The sequence below is a fragment of the Artemia sp. Qi Xiang Cuo genome, chromosome 21 (assembly GCF_049724085.1).
Source record: "Artemia sp. Qi Xiang Cuo chromosome 21, ASM4972408v1, whole genome shotgun sequence".
Lineage (NCBI taxonomy): Eukaryota > Metazoa > Arthropoda > Branchiopoda > Anostraca > Artemiidae > Artemia > Artemia sp. Qi Xiang Cuo.
This window is the reverse complement of record NC_142814.1, coordinates 11,436,938-11,460,569: the sequence shown is the minus strand read 5'-3', so window position 1 is coordinate 11,460,569 and position 23,632 is coordinate 11,436,938. Positions and strand designations below refer to the sequence as shown.

At 33.7% G+C, this 23,632-nt stretch overlaps 1 protein-coding gene across 1 annotated transcript in view; it reads left to right on the top strand.

The window, feature by feature from the left end:
* The window catches only part of LOC148939235 (uncharacterized), a 271,064-nt gene that overhangs the window by 97,826 nt on the left and 149,606 nt on the right, over positions 1-23,632 (top strand). The window contains exon 4 of the mRNA XM_089106820.1: positions 3,399-3,566. Within this exon, the coding sequence (XP_088962946.1) occupies positions 3,399-3,566 (168 nt within the window). The remainder of the gene's footprint in view (positions 1-3,398; positions 3,567-23,632) is intronic.

Sequence of the window (23,632 nt, the reverse complement as noted above, 5' to 3'; positions counted from 1 at the left end):
GCCAGCGCTGCCTATGATATGTCTTGACAACTCGGTCTCACAACTTTATTTTTTAAAACAATAAAAAACTTTAGCGTAAAGAGCGAGGCGTTGAAGAGGGGACAGCCCCTTTCACATACTGAATAATTTCTGTTCGTTTTAAGTTTTAATGTCACTCCTTATTTTCAGTTTCAAAAAAACTTTTTTTTATTTAATTATTGTTAAAGACTCTTATTAACAGTGAAATGGAACGGATTGCTATTGATCTAATTTTCCCGTTGTGAGACACAATCTTTGCGAGCTCTTAAAAGATTTTCGTCTTACTACAAAATTCCGAATTTTTATTACTTATTTCTTGGCAGTGGCATCAATTGACGAAACTTTAAGGGAGGGGGAAAATATGTTTTTCAGTATACAGTTGGGGGGGGGGGGCAATTTGTATTTTTTTTCAATGAAAAAAGGGTATTTTTAATGAAAACATCCCAAATTATTACTTCTCAAAATCTAGAGGGGTCTTACCCCCCCCCCCTAATAGACGTTACTTTTTCTAGGGTGTACTCATCAACCCGATTTTCCCCTTCCGTAAGAGCTGAACAGTATATTATCCAACCAAACGATCTGGTTCCATATCTCTTATTCCGTCTCCCTCGTTCTCCCCGCATTGTCCATGCATCGATAAAAAAAAAGGACATTTGCCCAAATCATAATTGATGATAAAATATGCAAAATATATTCGTTTTTAAGTAGAAAGTGAATTGGTATATTACTAATTGGCTAATTTAGTAACCACTATCACAATTTGCAAAAAAAGGAGAAAAGCAAGACTGGTTTAAAAGACTCCGTTGGGTGTGAGACATTTTCACAATGTTCAGTTTGCAAAAAAATAAAACCGTTATTGTTTTTACTTTCAATACAACTGACAACAAAATTCTGTTCAGCTTTTCTCTTTAAATCTAGCAACAAATATAAAACGAAGAATGTGGTAAGGGTAAAAAACGTAAAAATTATCCAAATGTAGTTGATTCTGCTAAATCAAATTACATCCAATTGCGAGATCGTGCACAGGGTCTCAAAGAGAGATAGCCTCCAGGGACGTCACTTTGGGGGGGGGGGGGAAGACACAAATGCCCTCTAAATTTCGTTTAGCTGAAACCCGCCCATAAGAAAAATTTTCAAAGCTGAATTTGAAAATTTTCAATTTTTCACAGACTAAAAATCACCCTCATTTTAATATATTTGTTTTCGTATTTATTTATTATTTTTTTTTCAACTTTATTTATTTTTATTTACTTTTAATTCTATTTATTTACCAACCTTTATTTACTTTTATTTATTTTTCTTGCTTTTTTTCGTTGTCTGTCAAGGTTTTCGCCAACTAAGCAGCTGTAGGAAAAATCAGCAATTTTGAGATTTCAAGGTGGTAGTATAAGGTCTATGCGCGTGCCCCTCGTGGATATAGCACTTCTTACGAGGTGAAATTTATTTATTTTGGGAGTCGTTTCGGGAGTGTAGACTTGTAATGAACCCAAACATTTCTTCTATCAACCATAAATAAACAGATTACCTAATTTTAAGCAATGAGAGCATTTATTTCGTAACCTTTCTGATGTCAAAGGTCAGAGTAGCTCGTTTCAACCGTTATAGTATATGCCATAAAAAAAGAGAATACGTTTCAAAAATAAGAAAAGACGTTTCAACCATAAAAAAAGATAACATGTCACGTTTGCTTTTCAACCATAAAAAAAGACGTTTCAACCATAAAAAAAGAGAACATGTTACGTTTACGTTTCAACCATAAAAAAAGACGTTTCAAACATAAAAAAAGACGTTTCAACCATAAAAAAGAGAACATGTTACGTTTACGTTTCAAACATAAAAAAAGACGTTTCAACCATAAAAAAGGAGAACATTTCACGTTTGCGTTTCAACCATAAAAAAAGATAACATGTTGCGTTTGCGTTTCAACCATAAAAAAAGACGTTTCAACCATAAAAAAGACGTTTCAACCATAAAAAAGAGAACATGTTACGTTTACGTTTCAACAATAAAAAAGACGTTTCAACCATAAAAAAAGAGAACATGTTACGTTTACGTTTCAACCATAAAAAAAGACGTTTCAACCATAAAAAAAGAGAACATGTTACGTTTGCGTTTCAACCATAAAAAAAGACGTTTCAACCATAAAAAAAGAGAACATGTTACGTTTGCGTTTCAACCATAAAAAAAGAGAACATGTTACGTTTACGTTTCAACCATAAAAAAAGACGTTTCAACCATAAAAAAAGAGAACATGTTACGTTTACGTTTCAACCATAAAAAAAGACGTTTCAACCATAAAAAAAGAGAACATGAATAAAGTTCCTTATGTTCAGCATATTCATTATGCTCCTTGTATTTGTTTACTTTTTTATTCTACTAAAACATATAAAAACAAGTCCTTCAATATATAGGGTGTTTGTAACTTTCTGTTATTTTTCGTTGTAATGCTAAATAATTCTAAATTTCAGCCAATTCAAAAATAATCTCTTCAAACAAAAAGCACCACCTTTATTTCAATTATCTTGAAAGCAAGGTTAAACTGGTTAATCGCAACTTCTGAAGACACGTTTCTAGTGGATGAACAACAGAGGGTGTCAAGTTTGGAAGAGGGTATCAGGCACGTACGCAGGAATTTGTTTCGGGGAGGGGGTCAAATCCTTTACATCCCTTTTTCTGTGAGAAGTATCAGAAAATTATAGGAAACTAAAAAAATCGTGAGATTTTTTTTGGGGGGGGGATCCACTCTGCGTACGTGTCAGGAGGGTGTGTTAACCCCTATTTTTTTTACCATCCCCATTAGATCTTGAAAATATCTTTCTTTTGTGTTTTCATCAGAAAATGCCTTCTATTGGTAGTTTTATTTAAAAAATAAAAAAATCCCAGTAGGTTTTGAAATATAACCTTACACCCCCCCCCCCCACTTTGTGAATCGTCACCATTGGCTAGTAATCTGTTTTTTTTTTGTTTTTTTTTAAGACTGGGAATTATTTTTGGTACAGCATGTTCTGGAAGGCCATTCATAGTACCAGGGACAGTATTGACCTGTTTTGTAAAATTTGGGGACATGTCTGTGGTGGCTGTCACACTAGTTCTTTAGATGTTAGAAAACATTTGAAACATTTTCTAAGATTTTTTGCTTCTTAGGAGGATGTAAAGAGGAAGGCTTTGAATAGATTGGGATGGAAGAGGAGCGTGCGTAGCTGTGTTGGCCTTAGGTGACTGGGTGCTGCAGTGAGTTAGTAGTAGTTGTATTAGCAGAGAAGAGCATAAAAATATCGTCCTTTCTTCTTGTTTTGATTTTTATTTATTATATTTGCTTATTTATTTTATTTTATTCATTTGCAATTTTTATTAACACAAAATTTTTCAATTTTTTTAAGGATGGCACCTTTTCCGTTGACGACTTTATTGACCTTGCTTCTGACTATGATGTCCAAAGGATAGTCCGTGCATATGAAAGTTCAATATCAATGGATATTACATGCTCACCAGATGGTTACTGGATGGGCGAGACGCTTCATCAGAACCCTAAGACTAAAGGACTTAAGGTAATACTTAAAGTAATAAGAGGGAAGGGAAGTACTTAAGGTAATATGAGGGAAGCTTTAACTGGATTAGGATGGAGGAGGAGTTTGCGCAGCTGTGTTGGCCTCTGGCGGCTTAGTGCTTCAATGAGTTGTAAGTAGTAGTAATACTTAAACACAGTCACTCGTACTTATCCAATTAGTCAGCGAATTAGAACTTTCAGCATAAGTGTGTTCGAACCCTGAAACACGGTAGTTGACTTGACTGTAGTTAAATCAACCGTAATTCTGACTGTAGCTCTTACAAGGTCAGAACATTTTTTGTCATTGTCAGTATGGCAAAAATAAAAAAGATAATCCTTTTCTAGTATAGATGCTATAACACGGTGTAAGTTTGTCCGGACCCTGAAACACGGTAGTTGACTTGAATGTAGTTAAATCAACCGTAATTCTGACTGTAGCTCTTACAAGGTCAGAAATTTTTTTTGTCATTGTCAGTATGGCAAAAATAAAAAAGATAGTCCTTTTCTAGTATATATGTTATAACACGGTGTAAGTTTGTTCAGACCCTGAGATACGGTAGTTGACTACAGCAGACTTGACTGTAGTTAAATTAACCGTATTTCTGACTGTAGTTCTTACAGGGTCCGAAAGTTTTTTTTTCATTGTCAGTATGGTAAAATGTTTCAAAATTAAAAAGATTACCGTTCTCTAAGAAGTCCAAATTTAAAATGTAATTATAGGCTTATTAGCTTACAAGTGCAACCTGTTCCATGGTAGTTTTTAATTATTGCTTACAGAGGCTTAAAAAAACAAATATATTTAAGAGATTCACCATCATTATCTGCCATTATCACTTTATTATTTTGTATTAATTCAAAAATAGCTAGAAGGGCTTAAACAGAGTCCTTTTCAAATACTTATAAGACAAATTCTACAATCTATATTTTAGATGAACGATGGATAGAGTAGATGCAAATGTGTAGATGTAGATGGTTCAAGTCAGACTATGTACTGACTCTACTTAGCAGCAGGAGCTAGGAAAAGTCAACTAGACTTCGAAGGTAGAATGTCATGGTAGCTGTAACTACGGAGGGCAAAATACGTCGGTTGTTTCGACCCGGTTGACGTTTTTTGTGCTTCATAGGGGGGTTAGGAGGTGGAAATTCCTTTATCAGAATATAACAAATCTTATTGATGTTTCTTCGTTTGAGTGTAATTATATAAATATTTTTTCGTAAGTATGAGTTTTAGTTGTTGTTTGGGAGGGGTTGAGGTAAACAAATAAATCAATAAATTAGTAAATATGACCTCTTTGGGTATGAATAAAATAGTAAATTTGATGACATTGTCTGTGATGCATAATAGTAATTGTGTTGTAAAATGGCTTTTACTATTGTTTAGTGTGTATTTTGAGCAAAAAAAAAAAAATACTGTCGGGGCTTTGTTTAAATAAGACGACTTTTTACTTCTTGGGACGTCCGTTAAACGTCCGTATGGACGGCCTCTCTCTTAAAAACACTTGAAGTTGACTGTTTTTCGACTATTGTTAGCTAAGTCCAAGGTACGGACGCACTCTTTTGTGAATGCACCAACAGGCCAGGAAGATTTTATTTCGTATTTTAGCAATTAATCTTTAGGTTGCCACTTCTAAAATAATTTCTTTTTCGGGAAATTTCCTGAAAATGAGGGAGAAATTGTTTCATTATTGCTTATACGAGGCTTTAACTGATACGTCTTACGTTCTCTCAGGGGATGGTTTCTCAAAAAGTCCTTACCAAAAGTTCCAACAAAGTGTGCCCTTGGGATAAGCTAAGGAAAGAAATTGAAATTTATTGATCGTGAAAGTTTTGCTGTATGAAAATCAATGATTTCGCATCTTTGGTTGTAAGCAGAGGCATATAATTTATTTTATGGGAGGGCAGGGGGTCCATAGTATACAGCTATTCTCATAATTTCAAAACTGTTCTTTAAAATGACTATGTCTCTAGTGTAAAGTATGTAGAACATCAATTCGAGAAGCTTTTCCGGGTGTCGCATTTCTTAGTTATTTGGGCATTTATGTGTCAACGAGAGCGTTCCAGGGGGGGGGGGCTCTTGGGACTAAATCTATTCGTGGGAAATGGCTCGGTCCCAGGCATAGCTGGAACTTCCGTTCCAGGAAAGTTATATTCTTGGTTCATTTCTAAAGGCAGTCCATCTTTCGCCTTCGTCGTAGCTAGTTGTTCTTGTGCTACCGTATTTTCTCTGTGTGTATTCTCACGTTATTCAATAAAGACCTTATACCACCGTTTACTGACTATCTTCGAATTTACGTAAACCATTACATCTGCCAATTATAAAAGGCATACAAATAAAGAACTAAACAGAGGTTTACACTAGTGTGATCTGTTTCGCTTTTTTTTAGTGCAAATATGGAACTACTCCATACTTGATTATATATATATATATATATATATATATATATATATATATATATATATATATATATATATATATATATATATATATATATATATATATATATATATATATATATATATATATATATATATATATATATATATATATATATATATTCGCTTTCTCTTTAAATAATTTATAATATGAGATGCAAAATTCAAAATAATTGTAGTATCATTGGCTTTTCTTGAAAGATCAATGTTGAGTTAACTACAAATTTATGAAGAGTGTATTTTATAACAATTTCGTCCCTAATTTTAAAACCAAAATTGGTCTTAAAGTGTATTTCTGGCGTGTCTGGTATTATGTAGCTAGTAAATGGCAACTCGACTAATATGTCACGAAATACATTTGATACCATCTGAAAAAATGCTTTACATGTTTTAAAGTATACATTTCTTATATGAACGTTTAATTTATTGTGTGCATAAAGAATATGCATGTAGAACATTTACACACCACACAGACTCATAAAAATATAAAGTAAATGTTGTGTTTTTATGTGCGCTTTTTGTGTTGTTGTGGAAATATCTCAAAAGTAACTGTAAATTGTTTGCAATAATTTTACCGCTGTTTATGTAGATTAAGGTAGATTTAGGATGGATTTATGGTTCACTCAGGTTTAGGGAAAGTGGGAGAGGATGTTGACCTCACCCTTGAGCATAAACTGTATTTTAAATATCTCAGAAATTACTTGTTGTATTACATGTATATGTAATACAACATATGACATACATGTATTTATATATATATATATATATATATATATATATATGTGTGTGTATATATATATATATATATATATATATATATATATATATATATATATATATATATATATATATATATTATGTTTAAGAGGTAATTACTTGGCAAAAAAAAAAAAAAAAAAAAAAAAAAAAAAAAAAAAAAAAAAAACTGTAGTCCTAATCCAGCAATTGAGACAAATGTGCACTTGAACGAGGCTCTCACCTTACACATCCATCCAACTACCTAGGACCAAACAGTATACCCAAACCATCAACCAAATAGAAAAGTCCAAATCCATGCAAAGTTGTCATCAATAAATGTAAGTCGATGTAAAATTACCAGCAAAAGCACCTTAAATCTAGCAAAATATTTCCAAGTAAAACCTTCCATTTAGGGCTCATCAGAAGAATACCACTGGCCTTAACGAGTTTCGAGGCTTTACATTCTTTACCCAGCACGGTGGCGCCTCTACCATAAGATCTATATGGTAACCTTCTGTCAGGTCACACCTGTGAAATACCTGCAAACTAGTCAAGCTAATAAAAATTACATACAAAAAGTGTTTCAATGCTTCCACAATCAAATCCCAGATGTCACTGAGAGACCCTTCCGGAACAAACGAAGACACTTCCAGATGTATCTTTTATTGTTATCTGGAACCAATTACCAATTTAAAGATCATCAAGCTTGTTTGAAACCCCTAGAAACTCAAACTGCGAGATATTATATTAAAATATCTTTCAGTATTTCTTTATAATTTTTTGTATATTTACTTAAGAGTTCATGATACATGAAACTAAATTTTTTGAATTGCCAACTAATTTTTTTGGCAGAAAAACCTCTTAAGATAAGTTTTTCGCTCAGCTTTTTACATCTAATTTTAAAATCTGCGTAATTACTGCATATTTTTGCATACCTAAATAATTGGGAATAATAAGCCGAATAAGTAATATTTGAATGTATATTACTTTCAAGATATGGAAAATTAATTACTTCAAAATTAAAATCATCCGTTTTATTATATAATTTAAAAACTAATTTATTATTATTTGAAATATTAATATTTAAATCTAAGAAATAGTCGGAGTGTCCCATCCCATAGCTAGGCTCAAGAATTAACTCTTGTGGATAAATATTTTTTGAAATCTCAATAAACTCTGCACAATTTAATACCAAGAGATCGTCCAGATATCTTTTATTATTTGAAAGGTTATATTTTACATTGCTTGGGCTATTTTTATTTATCATATATTCATATTCTAATTGACTTAAAAACAGGTCTGCTATGAATGGACTTGCATTCCCACCCATAGGAATACCTACAGTTTGATTATATAAATTCCCACTAAATCTTATAAATGTATTAAATAGAACAAATTCCAATAAATCGCATATCATATCCAAGCTATAACATCTTGAATTAATAGTGCTTCTAAAGAAATTCGTCCATCGGGCTTTTTTATTAAAAGTATCAATTTTCAAAAATCCGATATTAGACAAAAGAAAAGATTTCTTTATCACCGCTTTCAATTTTTCGAATACTAAATTTAGTGACAAATTTGTATACAAAGTAGTAAAATCAAATGAATCGACTCTTTTAGCTGAAACATTCACCAAAGAATCTATCACTTGTAACGAGTTATTAACACTCCAATATGGGTTAAAGTTAGAAAATTTTTTAATTCCAGATCAATATGCTTTAAATTTATTTCTAATAAATTTATTTCTAATATATATATATATATATATATATATATATATATATATATATATATATATATATATATATATATATATAAGTTTGTGTATGTGTGTGTGTGTGTACTTAAAAGTCAGTGACCATATACACACACACACACACAGAATTGAACAGCACGAACACAATAACACTTAGCACATTTAAATTACTGTCTTCCGTCCCTCCTCACCTTTCTCTTTAAAACTTCCTGTCGCAATAATTAGGTTCCTAGAAGAGATACAAAGAAAACTTGGTACACCCCCACGAAAAAAAAAACTATTCCTTGAAATGTCAAAAATTTTGCTATTACTCAGAAAATGTTCCAGTCCATCCCCTACTTCCCACAATATACTACATCCTGCATGCGGCTAGAGTATCAAAAACAGGAGTTAAAATTTGCCTGTCGCACGGGGAGACTTTGTAGTTGCCATTTTTGGCCTTTTTTGGCTTATTTCGCTGCAGAAAGATTTACAACCTTTTTAGATGAAAGTATTTTTGGACTTAATTTTTGGACACCCTAGGCTGAATTTGTTTTGTGGGAATTAACTTGCCGACCTTTGAGTTTAATCAAATTCAATGAAAATGAACTATTCAAAACATATTGCAGGTTAAGAACTGATATTGACTGCTTCTGTTACTATCAGGACTGCCACGGCCACAGTACTTTTTATAATCTCCAAAAGTCAGCTTCTATGTGGATTCTCTGGTTTTCCAAATGAAAATTCCATTCTTAAATCCTTTTAACATCTGCACTTTAATGTGACTAACCGTAGTAGACATTGATATTTTTTTTTTTTAATTTGACAAAATAATGTCTAGGTGACAACACCCCGAACACTACAAAATTTTCTCTGCATGGATTGGTGAAGACATCCGATCGAGGTTTAGGCTAGATTGTAGGAGAGTAGATTATCAGAGAAGTTTTCCATAATACAAGCTTTGAATGTTTATTAATGAACTAAGCACCTCATAGGGGAAGGTATAGTGGAGGTATAGCTCCTCATAGGGGAAGGCCCGAAGACCCCTTCTCCTCTCCTAGAAAACCAAAAATTCATAAATTCACCCAACCATTTTAACATTCGGAAAAAGAAATTGATGCTTTCGTGTTAAATTGTTTCTAAATACCCCCCCACCTCAGAAATGTTTACCATATTCCCTCTTACCCCTTTGGAAAACTTATGCAGCCACCTTTGTAATGGACTGTTAGAAATCCAATTTAATATACTGTAAACCCATTGCTTAACTCCTTACAATTTCAACTTCTTTCCCTTTATGGTTAGCGTCTTTCAACAAATCAGAAATCATTTAAAGATATGAAGGAGTATTTTCCAGACATTCCGGAAGAGACACTCAGGGATGGAAAATATTGTTTGATCGTCGTCATCAACTTCGAAGAAGTTGACTAATAAAAACTTTCAAGAGAGAAAACTTTTGCTTTCAATCAAAGATTCTGTTCAACTAACAAAAGTGGATATTTGAGTGGATATATATATATATATATATACATATGTATATATATATATATATATATATATATATATATATATATATATATATATATATATATATATATATATATATATATATATATATATATATATATATATATATATATGTATATGTATATATATATATATATATATATATATATGTATATATATATATGTATATATATATATATATATATATATATATATATATATATATATATATATATATATATATATATATATATATATATATATATATATATATATATATATATATATATATATATATATATATATATATATATATATATATATATATTTATATGTATATATTTGTTTATGGCCGCTTACAAAAAGAGAAAAAACAGAATACAAAACGAATAAGAAAAAATAAATAAATGAAAACATATGTCACACTGAGCTGTAAATACAAATCTCCTTTTCGCATGAAAAGTTGAGTCAGCAGTAGGTCGTACATATCAGAAACGGCTAACAGTAATAAGTTGTAACTTTTAGGACATGTTGACGATAAAATAAATTAAAACGCACATTTTACATGTATGTTACAGAAAGGGCGCATGTGAATTATCCTGGAAATCGCTTAGAGCATTAGATTAAAACTTTCAATAGAATATTTGGCTCTACTGCATTATGCGGGCACTGCTAAAGAAGTCAAGTTTGGTTAAAGCTAATGAAATAAAATAAAATAGGATGAATATATAACAGTTTATAAACTAATTTGGGCTATATATTTGCATATTAGAGGTGAAGGGGTGGTTTGGGGTTGGGGGGGGGGGGTGGGGTATAGCATACCATATAATAAGTAAGTAACCTAACTTAAGCTAGGTACCTTTCCCTCCCCCCTAAATCCAAAAAAAAAACAGTTTAAATATCGTAAACGCATTGAAAACCACGCTTTGCGTTCCATTTCTCTATAGCGGTCTCTTGCAAATAACCCGTCTGGCGGGTTTCGTCTTTTGTTAGTATATAGCAGTGCCCGCATTATGCAACAGTACCGAATATTTTAAGGGAATGTTGAAATTAATAGAAGAAAAAAATGTGTGCATTTAGGCTTTAAAAGGGGTGTATTTGCTGTATCTTAAAAATAGCTAAGTGCATCAGGTTAAAACTTTTAGGGAATTTTGAGAGGAATATATAACTAAACCAAAACACACTCAGTACATCCAGGTTGTCAAAATTATTTTTGAAGGGTATGTTTTGAAACCCACTGTCCCAGTTTATCATCTTTGTTGATGCAGCATGGATTCCATATTTGAAACATATCTTGGCCTTGTTTTACTTCACTTTTTATCAGTCCTGGTTGAACTTTGCTAAAATAAGGATGCTGGGACTGCTTTGAAAGTTTTTTTTTATTTTTGGTTTGATTGGTCGCATGTTCTTGTGAGTCTTTTTTCTTTTATATATTTTTGTCTGCTGAAGACGGCCCTTGGACATAGAACCAAAATATTCATTCAAATTATCTTCACTGTCTTACAAAAAAGATTTCCCTATTGTTCTTCGTGGTTTTGTTGTTTGTTTTGTAGTTCATTTTTGTTTTGTTTTGTTGTTTGTTTGTTGTTTGGTATTAATATGAAAAAGTATGAATACGATCTTGATACGAATTTTCTTTGCGATTGGAACTTAGCCTCCAGCATACGATAATATATTCTTGCATTCTCAATTGGTATGCGCACAAACTGGGCATCTACCCCGGTTCCCCTGTTACAAGATTTGACCCGACATCTTTCTTCTCCCCCTATTAGAAGATCCAACATTATGAGAAGTATGTCTCTGTTATTAACAACTTTTTTGAAACCTTTGTCTTAAATGCTAATAAACGAAGCTAGCAAAAAGAGTGCCATATAGAAAGAAGAATAAGAGGAACCCCCTCCCGGTCAAGATTACTCTGAGAAGCCGTTCCATCCCCTTCGATATTAGAGAAACAGTGAAGGAGATGAGGAAATTTTAGAGCAATGCAAAGTAGAGTAAAGAGGAAAGTAAATGAGAATAGAGGAAAGTTAATGAAACCAATGAGGAATGTAAAGAAGATGAGGAAAAGAGAAAATGAGGAAATTTTAGAGCAATGTAAAGCAGAGTAAAGAGGAAAGTAAATGAGTAAAGAGGAAAGTAAATGAAGCCAATGAGGAATGTAAAGAAGATGAGGAAAAGAGAAAATGAGGAAATTTTAGAGCAATGTAAAGCAGAGTAAAGAGGAAAGTAAATGAAGCCAATGAGGAATGTAAAGAAGATGAGGAAAGAGAAAATGAGGAAATTTTAGAGCAATGTAAAGCAGAGTAAAGAGGAAAGTAAATGAGTAAAGATGAAAGTAAATGAGACCAATGAGGAATGTAAAGAAGACGAGGAAAAGAGAAAATGAGCAAACTTTAAAGGCAGGGAATTCTAGAAGATAATTTACCTATATTTCTAATAGCCGTCCTCAGCGAAACAAAAAGAGTAGAATAAAATTAAAAGTCACTTACTATAAAACACGAGGAGAAAAAAATTCCCCATTGCATTATCTTTTTTATTGTTTATATGATGAAAGGGCAGTGTAATATTCGTGTTATTTCTATATTGTTCGAATGATCTTGTCTCAACAATAAAAACAGAATAATATATATATATATATATATATATATATATATATAAAAAATATATATATATATATATATATATATATATATATATATATATATATATATATATATATATATATATATATATATATATATATATATATATATATATATATATATATATATATATATATATATATATATATATATATATATATATATATATATGTATATATATATATATATATATATATATATATATATATATATATATATATATATACATGCTTACTTCTTTATACTTATACTTACTTCTTTACTTCTTTACTTTACTTCTTTATACTTATACTTACTTCTTTACTTCTTTACTTTACTTCTTTACTTTACTTCTTTATACTTATACTTACTTCTTTACTTCTTTACTTTACTTCTTTACTTTACTTCTTTACTTCTTATACTTACTTCTTTTCACATTTGTGAGGAGCTTCCTTGGGGCTTTAATGAGTTCAATCGTCAATATCTAGACAGTTTTAATTAAGGAAAACAAGGAAAACAAGTCTAATAATTACAAAAGGATTTTTGAATTAAAAAGCGTAACCAACGTTCTTTTATCAAATTTTCCCTTAATTCTAGCAAGTAGATCGTAAGATTTTCTCAATTTTTCCTTCAGAACATTTATATTAATTATCCTTATGGCCTTAATAGAGCCGCCAAACGGACGACCGAGATACTCCAGGGAGACGAAGACAGAGATTTTATTGGGAATAATATCTTAACGTCATTGCAGCATGGTATGATTTTTAGAGTTTATGCAATTTCATTTATTTGTCGCTGGTATTTTCAGGATTAATTAGCCTTTCTCGGTCCTTCCTTTTGCCCTAATCCGAAGTTTATACATAATCCCAACTTTCCTTGTCCTCTCAAATTCAGGGGTATGGGGAACAAGTCTATTTTAAAGTATACAAAGAAAAATGAAGTGTTAAAATATAAAATGAAGTGTTAAAAAATTAAGTTAAAATATCCAGTTTCCTACTACGGTTGTTATTGTGGTTCGTTTATACTATGTAAGTGTTTACTTATGCAAGTATTGTGAAGTGTTTATATTATGTAATTGTTTACTAGTTTACTGACTATCTTCGAATTTACTTAAACCGTTACATCTGCCAATATACAAGGGCATACAAATAAAGAACTGGACAGAGGTTTACACTTTCTATAAAAACCTTATACCCCAAGGGCATAACTTGCAACCCTTGCCCTGAGGGCTGGGGGGATTTAATATCCTCAAAGACATAATTTCCAGACCTTTCTCAAATTTTGATGGGAAGTGTTTGGAGAAATGATGGGCATGGGGGGGGGGCATTTGCTCTCTGATCACTTTTGACTAATAAAAAAGGCCCTAGTCTGCTTAATTTCCAATCGATCAACCCTTTTTGAAGCTTCTATTACAAAATGTGTGTAATAACCTTATATGCCCCAAGGGTATAACCTACGACCCTTGTCCTGAGGGCTATGGGGGGGGGGGGTGTCATCGCCAAAGACGAAATTTCCAGACCTTTCAACTACGTTGAACAAAATGGCTATATCAAAATGTTGGTCGTTAATGTTTGGGAAAATGATGGGCGCGGGGGGGGGGGTGATTCTCCCGATTGCTTTCAACTATTTAAAAGGGCAATAGCCCTCTTAATTACCAATCGAATAAGCCCTTTTTGAAGTTTTTACGACAACGCTTTCTATAAAAACCTTATGTGACCCCATAGCAAAACTTACAACCCTTGCCCTGACGGCTGGGGGATTTGTTATCCTCAAAGACATGATTTCCAGACCTTTCAAATACGTTTAACAAAATGGCTATATCAAATTTTTATTGGAAGTGTTTGGTAAAATGATGGGCATGTGGGCGGGGCATTTGCCTTCTGATCACTTTCGACTAATAAAAAGGGCAGTAGTCCTGTCAATTTCGAATCGATCAGCCCTTTTTGAAGCTCCCATGACAAAACTTTCTGTAAGAACCTTATATGCTCCAAGGTAATAACTGATGATCCTTGTCCTGAGGGTTATGGGAGGGGGGGTTGTCATCGTCAAAGACATAATTTCCAGACCTTTCAACTACGTTGAACAAAATGACCATATCAAAATGTTGATCGGAAAGGTTTGGGGAAATGATGGGCGTAGGGGGGGGCATGATTCTCTTAATTACTTTTGACTATTAAAAAGGGCAATAGCCCTCTCAATTTCCAATCGAATCAGCCCTTTTTGATGTTTTTACGACAACGCTTTCTATAAGAACCTTGTATGACCCCATGGCACAACTTACAACTTTAGCCCTGAGGGTTGTGGGGTGGGGAAGGGGTTATCATACTCAAAGACATACTTTCCAGGCCCTTCAACTACGGCCAACAAAATGGCTATATCAAAATATTGATCGGAAGTGCTATGGGAAATGATGGGCGTAGGGGGGCGTTCGCCCTCCGATCGCTTTTGCCAAAATTTTCAAAATTTTGATTAAACGTGTTCTGGGAAATTTTGGGCTTGAGAGGGGGGTTAGTTGCCCTTCAATCACTTTCGACTATTAAAAAGGGCATTAGCCCTTTCAATTTCCAATCGAATAAGCCCTTTTTGAAGTTTCTACGACAACACTTTCGATAAGAACCTTATAGGCCTCCAGGGCATAATTTATAACCCTTACCCTAAGGGTTGTGGGGGTGAGGGTTGTCATCCTCAAAGACCTAATTTCCAGACCTTTAACTACGTTGAACAAAATGGTTATCTCAAAATTTTGATTGGGTGTGTTTGGGGAAATGGTGGCTGTGAGTGGGGGCTTAGTTGCCCTCCAATTACTTTTTACTATTAAAAAGGGCACTAGTCCTTTCAATTTCCAATCGAAGGGGTCCTTTTTGAAATGTATACAACAACGTTTTCTATAAAAGACCTTATATGCCCCCAGGGCATAACTTACAGCCTTTGCCCTTAGGGCTGTCGTGTGGTGTATAGTCCGCAATGACATAATTTCCAGAACTTTCAACTACGTTGAAAAAATTGGCTATTTGCCAAATTTTGATTGGATATGTTTTGATTGGATGTGCCCTACAATCACTTTCGACTATTAAAAAGGGCACTAGCCCTTTCAAATTCGAATTCAATGAGCTCCTTTTGAAGTTTGTACGACAACACTATCTTCAAAAACAGTATGTCCCCAAGGGCATAACTTACAACCCTTGCCCAAAGGGGTGTGGGGGGTTTGTCATCCTCAAAGGTATAATTTCCAGAAATTTCAACTACGTTGAACAAAATGGCTGTCTCAAAATACTGATTGGATATGTTCGGAGAAATGGTAGGCGTTAGAGGGGGGTTAGTTGCCCTTCAATCACTTTCGACTATTAAAAAGGGCAGTCGCCCTTTCAATTTCCAATCGAATGAGCCATTTTTGAAGTTTCTACAACAACGATTTCTACAAAAACCTTGTATGCCCCCAGGGCATAACTTACAACCTTTGTCCTGAAAGCTTTGAGGGGGGGGGGGATTGTCATCCTCAAAGACATAATTTCCAGAACTTTAAACTACGTTGGAAAAATGGCTATCTCCAAATTTTAATTGGATGTGGGGAAATGGTGGGCGTAAGAGGGGGGTTAGTCGCCCTCCAATCACTTTCAACTATTAAAAAGGGCACTAGCCCTTTTAATTTCCAATTGAATGAGCTATTTTTGAAGTTTGTCCGACAACACTGTCTATAAAAACCTTATATGGCCCAACAGCGTGGCTTACAACCTTTGCACAGAGGGATGTTGGGGGTTTGTCGTTCTCTAAGACATATCTTTCTGAACTTTCAACTATGTTGACAAAGATAGAAGTAAGGAAACTATGACTCGGTGTATGTGGGGATATGGTGGGGGTGAGAGGGGGTTAGTAGCCCTCCAATCACTTTCGACTATTAAAAAGTGTGCTAGCCCTTTCAATTCCCAGTCAAATGAGCCTTTTTTTAAGTTTCTATGACAACATTTTCTATGAAAACTTTATATGCCCCCAGGGTATAACTTATAACCATTGCCCCGAGAACTCTGAGGGGGTTATCATCCTCAAAGACTCAATTTCCGGAAATACCAACTACGCTGAACAAAATGGCTATCTCAAAATACTGATTGGCTGTGTTTGCAGAAATGGTGGGCTTGAGAGGGGGGTTAGTTGCCTTTCAATCACTTTCAACTATAAAAAAGGGCACAAGCCCTTTCAATTTCCAAGCGAATGAGCCCTTTTTGAAGTTTCTACGACAAGGCTTTCTCTAAAAACCTTATATGCCCCCAGGGCATAACTTACAACGCTCGCCCTGAGGGCTTTGGGGGGAGTGTCCTCCTAAAAGACATATTTTTCAGATCTTTTAACTACGTTGAACAAAATGGCTATCCCAAAATTTCGATTGGATGTGTTTGGGGAAATGGTGGGCGTGGAGGGGCTGTTAATTGCCTTCCAATCACTTTCGGCTATTAAAAGGGACACAAGCCCTTCCAATTTTCAATCAAATGAGCCCTTTTTGAAGTTTCTACGACAATTCCTTCGATACGAAGTGCCCTGGTCTAAAACAAAGAAAGAAACAAATAAATAATATATTGTGCCAACATCGTTCTTTATTTAGGCAGTGCTGTTGCGCTGCCTATGATTTCTGTTCGTTATGGGTTTCATTTATTGATTAATATTAATTTCTGGTGGTTTTGAGTTTGCATTAGTATAGGAATGTATTGCTTCTGGTCTTAAATTTATTATGATCATTTACTTTTCTTTGATAGCTTCTTTTTCGGAAAGTTTTTTTTTTTAATTAATGTAAAACAAAAATATACAAATTTAAATACTGGCCAGTCTATATCAATACTGAGCAATCAGGTTCGATAAACGTAACTTATCCATACCATATTTAATTGATTACATAATATTGCAAATTATTTAATTATATTACATAATATATTATATTACATTATTATATTGCAATTCTATAAAATATCACAAAAAACGATTTTAAATCGTAAACTTTCAGAGTGTTATGAGTAATCGACGTCCAAACTGATTTTTTTTTCTTATTCATTATCACAATTGGATCTTTCATACCGTATTAATTTTATCATTGAAATGGGGAGATGGAATATAAAATGATTTCACAATTTACAGAAATGTACTTATTTTTTACACTTACAAAATAAACACACTAATAGAAGAAAAGATTTGTTCTCAGGTAATAAATTTGCAAAAACTGCATCTGTCATTGTTAAATATATCATCTTACAATTTTGGCAGAAAAATCAGATAGCCCGAAGCATTAGATTCATGATCCGGAACTGATTGTTCTTTTTCTTTTTAGTATACAATTTGAAAATCGTAAAAATACCAAGCGTGACTGAATTTCTTGCGACTTCAAGAAGGGGCGTATTTAAAACTGTTCTTTTTGCCAAAGCAATCATGCATCAATGGGCCAACCTTTTATTGAGGAGAATGCTCCCAAATAAATTTGATCAGAATTATTTCGTGTTGACAAAAAATATATGAGCCACTCAGGAGGCGAAGTGATGGAATCTGCTTCTAATATTTATTTAAGATTTAAGCGTGAAAGTACTTGACGAACTTTGAACCGGTTGCATTCGCAACAATTTTTGCTAAATAGAAATAAATAAAAAACAGCTAAAATGAATTTTTACAGCTGAATTAAAAAAAAATCTTAAAAAAAATAATTACTGCCTCCATGCAACAATGAGATTTATCGTGCTCATCATACTCAAGCGGGTTTCACACTACGTGCGTTGTTTTTTCTGCTAAGTGGTCGAGTTACGTTATTATCATTTATACCCCTCCCTGTGTTTTTTTTTTACATTAATCAAATAAAGCTCATTTTAGTTCTTGAATATAATTTTTTGTTATATCTTACTAATTTGTGTTAAAAATTTATTGACAATTTTTATGCTCGATTGATATTTTAACTTTTGTCTTGCTGTATTATTTGTTTCTTTTTTTTACATTCTGTTATTGGACAAATGAAGCAAATTTGGCCCTATTGAGCTTATAAAAAGCTTTTGAAAATAAAAATAATCTTAGCTTATCTCAAACTTAAACCAGGCTGTTCATACAAGGTTAGCTTAGAAATAGAACCAACAAAATACTACTAACAATACTACTTCTAACAACTCACTGCAGTGCCGAACCGCCTGAGGTTATCAAAGCTGCAAACACACTTCCTCCAACCCAATCTATTCAAATTTTTACTCTTTATTCCCTCCCATTAAGTTCCTATCTCCTTTAAATCCTTCCCAATGACTTCTTCCCAATCCGGAGACGACCTGCTTTTCGTTTGACCGCAGATGGATGACCAAACAGCTCTATAATTAGCAATCTGCCATCCTTCCGTAAAACCTGTCCTAGCCATCTCAATCTTCTTTCATTATAGCCCCAGAAAGTGATATCGAGCCACATTTTTCGCTCCGCTTGTTGTCATACGAACAGTGAAACGAGTATACGGTCGACGTCGGAACGGTGAAGACGGTTTGTATACGGCACAGTTTATAAAATTATCCAGTAAGTTTATCGCAGATCATTTCTGGTCTTCATTCTCGGTGCGAACAAAAAGCTCCACCCACTTATTTCTGCATTAGCGGGTTAATCTGTTTCCGTCAATCAATGAGAAATGGTTACAAAGTGCATTATTCGTAATAGCGCGTTTCCACTTGTTTCGCGTCCAAGAGAAATCTGACTTGTCTACCCGTGAAAAGATCTAATGCCGCTTATGTTTATATCTGCAAAAACTTTCTATGGAGCACTCTCACCTTGGTCCGGGTTTTTATAATGGGTGAGATAGGGAATGATCATACTGTTAATTCTATAAACTGTGGTATACGGTAAGAAGAGTCGGCTTGGCATAAGTTCAATCAAACGAATACCGAAGACCAGGGTTGCCAACGGGATACATTTGTCGAAAGAACATATTCTCAAGTGCTGCAACACAATGACATAAATGGAAAAAAAGTGATTTTTTTGGAAATGTATTACATAACATGAAACATTTCCCTACTTGACATATTTATTGGTAAAATGCAATAGTCCTTTTATTTCTAAAACATAAATCCTTGACATATTTACGGTAAAAAAAAAAAAAATGTCAGCGAACAAATTTTCAATATCATCCCCTCCTGTATTTGAGTTTTTATGCGCTTTTTCAGCTACGACGTTTGGTTTCAAATATAGATTACTGGCGTTATTGGTGTTAACCTTGCCTATTTGAACGGGTCTTTAGCGACCCTGCGGAATGTCGCATATTGCATGGTACTTCACTGTCTTTTCTACATATGATGAATTTGAGGACGACGGGTATGCCACCTAGTTTATATCGCAAATATTTTACTATTCAAATGTTTTTATGACTTCATGCTTACATTTTTATATGCATTTTGGGTACTTGTTAATTAGCTGGTACCCATGCAAGAAGTCAAGTTTGGTTAATGTTAATAAAATAAAACAAAATATGAAGAAAATATAATAGTTTGGAAAAACATTTGGGCTATATATTTGCTCATTAGGGGGGGGGGGGGGTAAAGCATAGCACATGTTAAATACGTAACCTAAATTAACATAGGTACCTTTTTTTTCCCTAAACCCCAAAAAAACAAAAGTTTAACTATTCTAAACACAATGACAAACCACCGTTTGCAATCCAATTCTCTATTGAAAGAAACCCATTTGACTACTTTCTTAAGCAACTTCCCTATACAATATGTCGCGTGGGTTCCAGCTAATTGACAAGTACCGAATTTTTGCATGTAGAATTTGTCGCTTTCATAATATGTAATACGAACTGACTGCTTTGAAAGAATACTGCAATGCGTCTTTTAGTCAACAATGTATGTGGTAAAATAAACAATAACCTCTGGTTTTTGAAATTTCAAGAATGACACATTTTCGGATGCTCGGCGAGACATTCATGTGCCCTAGAGTTTAAACAGAAAATTGAAAAGGTGAAAATAATTTGCTAAGTGCCCCCTACTTCCATTTTCTTTGACCATGGTTGTGTCCACTGAAAATCAAGTAAATAACACTCGGTGATTTTTTTAATTGTGAAGCTGCTAATTGAAAAACAGATTACACCCAATCGTTAAAAAAATTAAGTTTAAGTTTTATTTTCTATCGCTACACGGTTTTAAGTTTTATTTATTTTTGTTCTGGGGGGGGGGGATTTTTTTTTGTACTTAGAAAGATTGTACAGGAAAGTGTTTCTAACTTATTCTTTTATGCCTACTTAAAAACATTAAATATGAATTTTTTACTTCTCACAGTTTTCGTTAGCTTTTCTTTGAATTTGTGAAATTTTTGATAGTTGAGGCAGATGCTTCAAAATTTAATTTTTATGAAAAACAAGATTACAAAATCAAATGGAAAAAATGTTGACATAAAAACTTGGTATGATGAAAAAATTCTAAAATGGGTTTTGATGTGAAATTTATTAGAAAAAGCCAATAAGAATAAGTCCATCAGGGGCGAAAACTTTGGTAGGACAGGAAAGGGGTCTTTTGGTCAATAGACACCCTTAACACGTTCTTAAGAGGGAGGATAATTAGCTTCCAACGGGGATCTATGGAACCAAGAAATTCCCACTTAAGGTTTTCTGTAATCAGTGTAAACTCAATAGGATAAATCCTACCCATGTGCCAAAAATAAAAACTTTTCACCCATCGTGGTTTGACAAAAAAAAGCTGTTGGCCAGTTTAATTAGATCTTAGAAGCAGAAAACGCTTAATACATCTTCTTAAGACCTTTCCAACTTGATTATGTGTTTGATCCTCTTAGTTGGATTTTTGCCAACATTTTCAAAGATTCCTCTTTTACCATAAATTGCGAATCCATTCAATTTTTTCCAGTTCTTTTCACTCCAAGGTCCTTCTAATTCCTTCAGACATGCTGTTATTTTGCCATCCAGACATAACCTTATAGCATTTAGTCTGTTTCTAAGGGATTTCCAGTGGGAACACCGTATCCAAGGCAATGTAATCCAGTAAAATCTTTAGTTCCACGGTTTTTTGTAAAGTTCGGAAAATTTCAATGAGAGTTGCTTTGTATTTAGAGTTGTTGCTACTTTGAGCGCTGCAAATGGGAAAAATAGATTGAATATCCTTCAATCATATAAATTTACCTGCTAATTAAAACTTTTATTGATTTATTCGTCCTTCTTACTTAAAGAGAATGATTGAAAATTTTTAGACAAATATACTTCACAGTCAGTAGAATGATACAAATCAATCCTAATGAATTTTGTCAACTTAAAATTTTTATTTTTATATTTTCAAACAGTTCGTTGTAACGAACAGTAAGTAAAGAATGATTCGGCCCAATGGTGACAAAAACTATACAAAACTGTAAAGATTGGAGGGCAAATTTGTTACATGAAAAGCATTGGCTTTTTTATGATGATTACAAACATATAAAATTCATTAAGTTTAATGTTATATCCATCAAATGCTAAGCGCCGGAGAAAATTTCCCTGACTTTCGAAAAAGGTGGACACCCCTCCTCCTTCAAGAAATCGAGTGATCTTAACGAAAATTGCGCTATAAGATTCAACCATGGGCGCCCATATGGGGGGGGCAGGGGGGGGCTTTTGCTCCCCCTGGATGAATGATGCTGCCTTATTTTTATATTTTTGTTCTGAGATTTCTATTATATAGCATTAAAAGTAGCAATTAGACGAAGTTTGCCCCTCCCTGGAATTCAGCTTATGGGCGCCCATGGATTCAACATATCAGAAAACCGTAATGTAGTGGTGTTAAGCTCCTGTTTACAAATATATACAATTTTATATTTTTTTTGCCCGAAGAAAGATCACGGATCCGTGTTTATATTTTTTACCAGGGATGATCGTATTGAACCAACAGTCTTAGAAGATTGGGAGAATTCTTATTCAAACTGAAATCGGAAGTTCTAGTGCCTTTTAAATGACCGAAAAGATTGGAGGGAAAATACCCCTTTTACGCTCCTTTTTCCCAAAAGACATCTGACAAAATTCTGAGATTGTCATTTAATTCAGCATAGTTGAAAGATCCAATAACTATGCCTCTGGGGAGGAAAACACCCTCTACATTCCTCGGGGAAAAGATTGCAAGCTATGCTATTTGCTTATTGCTTGCACAAAGCATTTCTTATTGGTAAATAAACAAAACTTAGGAGAGCATGTCCCTTCCTCAACCTTTGCTCTTTACGCTAAAGTTGGACCTTTTGTAAAAATTCCTTAAGAAAGACTGTTTAAGCACAAGGGCCATTGAATTTGAGTGGGAAGTATTTTTAAAGAACTATAAGACCTTAGCGTAAAGTGCGAAGGTTGAGGAAGCCCTCTTCATATACGGAATAATTTCTGTTCTTTTTCATGTTGCTTCTTAGTTTTAGTTGAAAAAACTAGTTTTTTATTTTTATTTAATTTGATGTAGAACCATTTCAAACAGTTCGTGGTAAGGAACGACCCGGCTCACTATTAACCGAAACTCTAAAAAACGGAATTAAAAGAAACATCAAAAGTTACGAGCCACCCTCTAACAGATCTTAATGAATCTTAATGCGAATCACACCATCAGATTCAGCGTATCAGAGAACCCTACTTTAGAGGTTACAAGCTCCTATCTGCAAAAATATGGAATTTTGTATTTTTTGCTAGAAGAAAGATCACGGATGCGTATTTATTTTTTTCCCCCAGGGGTGATCGTATCGATGGTCCTAGAATATTGGGAGATGGCTCATTCAAACGGAAATTGAAAGTTCTAGTGCCCTTTTCAAGTGACCAAAAAAATTGGCGTGCAACTAGGCCCCCTCCCACGCTCATTTTTCCCAACGTCACCCGATCAAAATTTCGAGATAGCCATTTTGTTCATCATAGTCGAAGTATCTAATAACTATGTCGTTGAGAATGACTTAACACCCCACAGTCCCTGGAGGGAGGGCTGCAAGTTGTGAACTTTGCCCATTGTTTACATATACTATTGGTTATTTGGAAGTATACAGACGATTTCAGCGGGGATTTTTTCGGGTGGTGGTGTCGGGGGGAGAATGTTACGCGGGAGG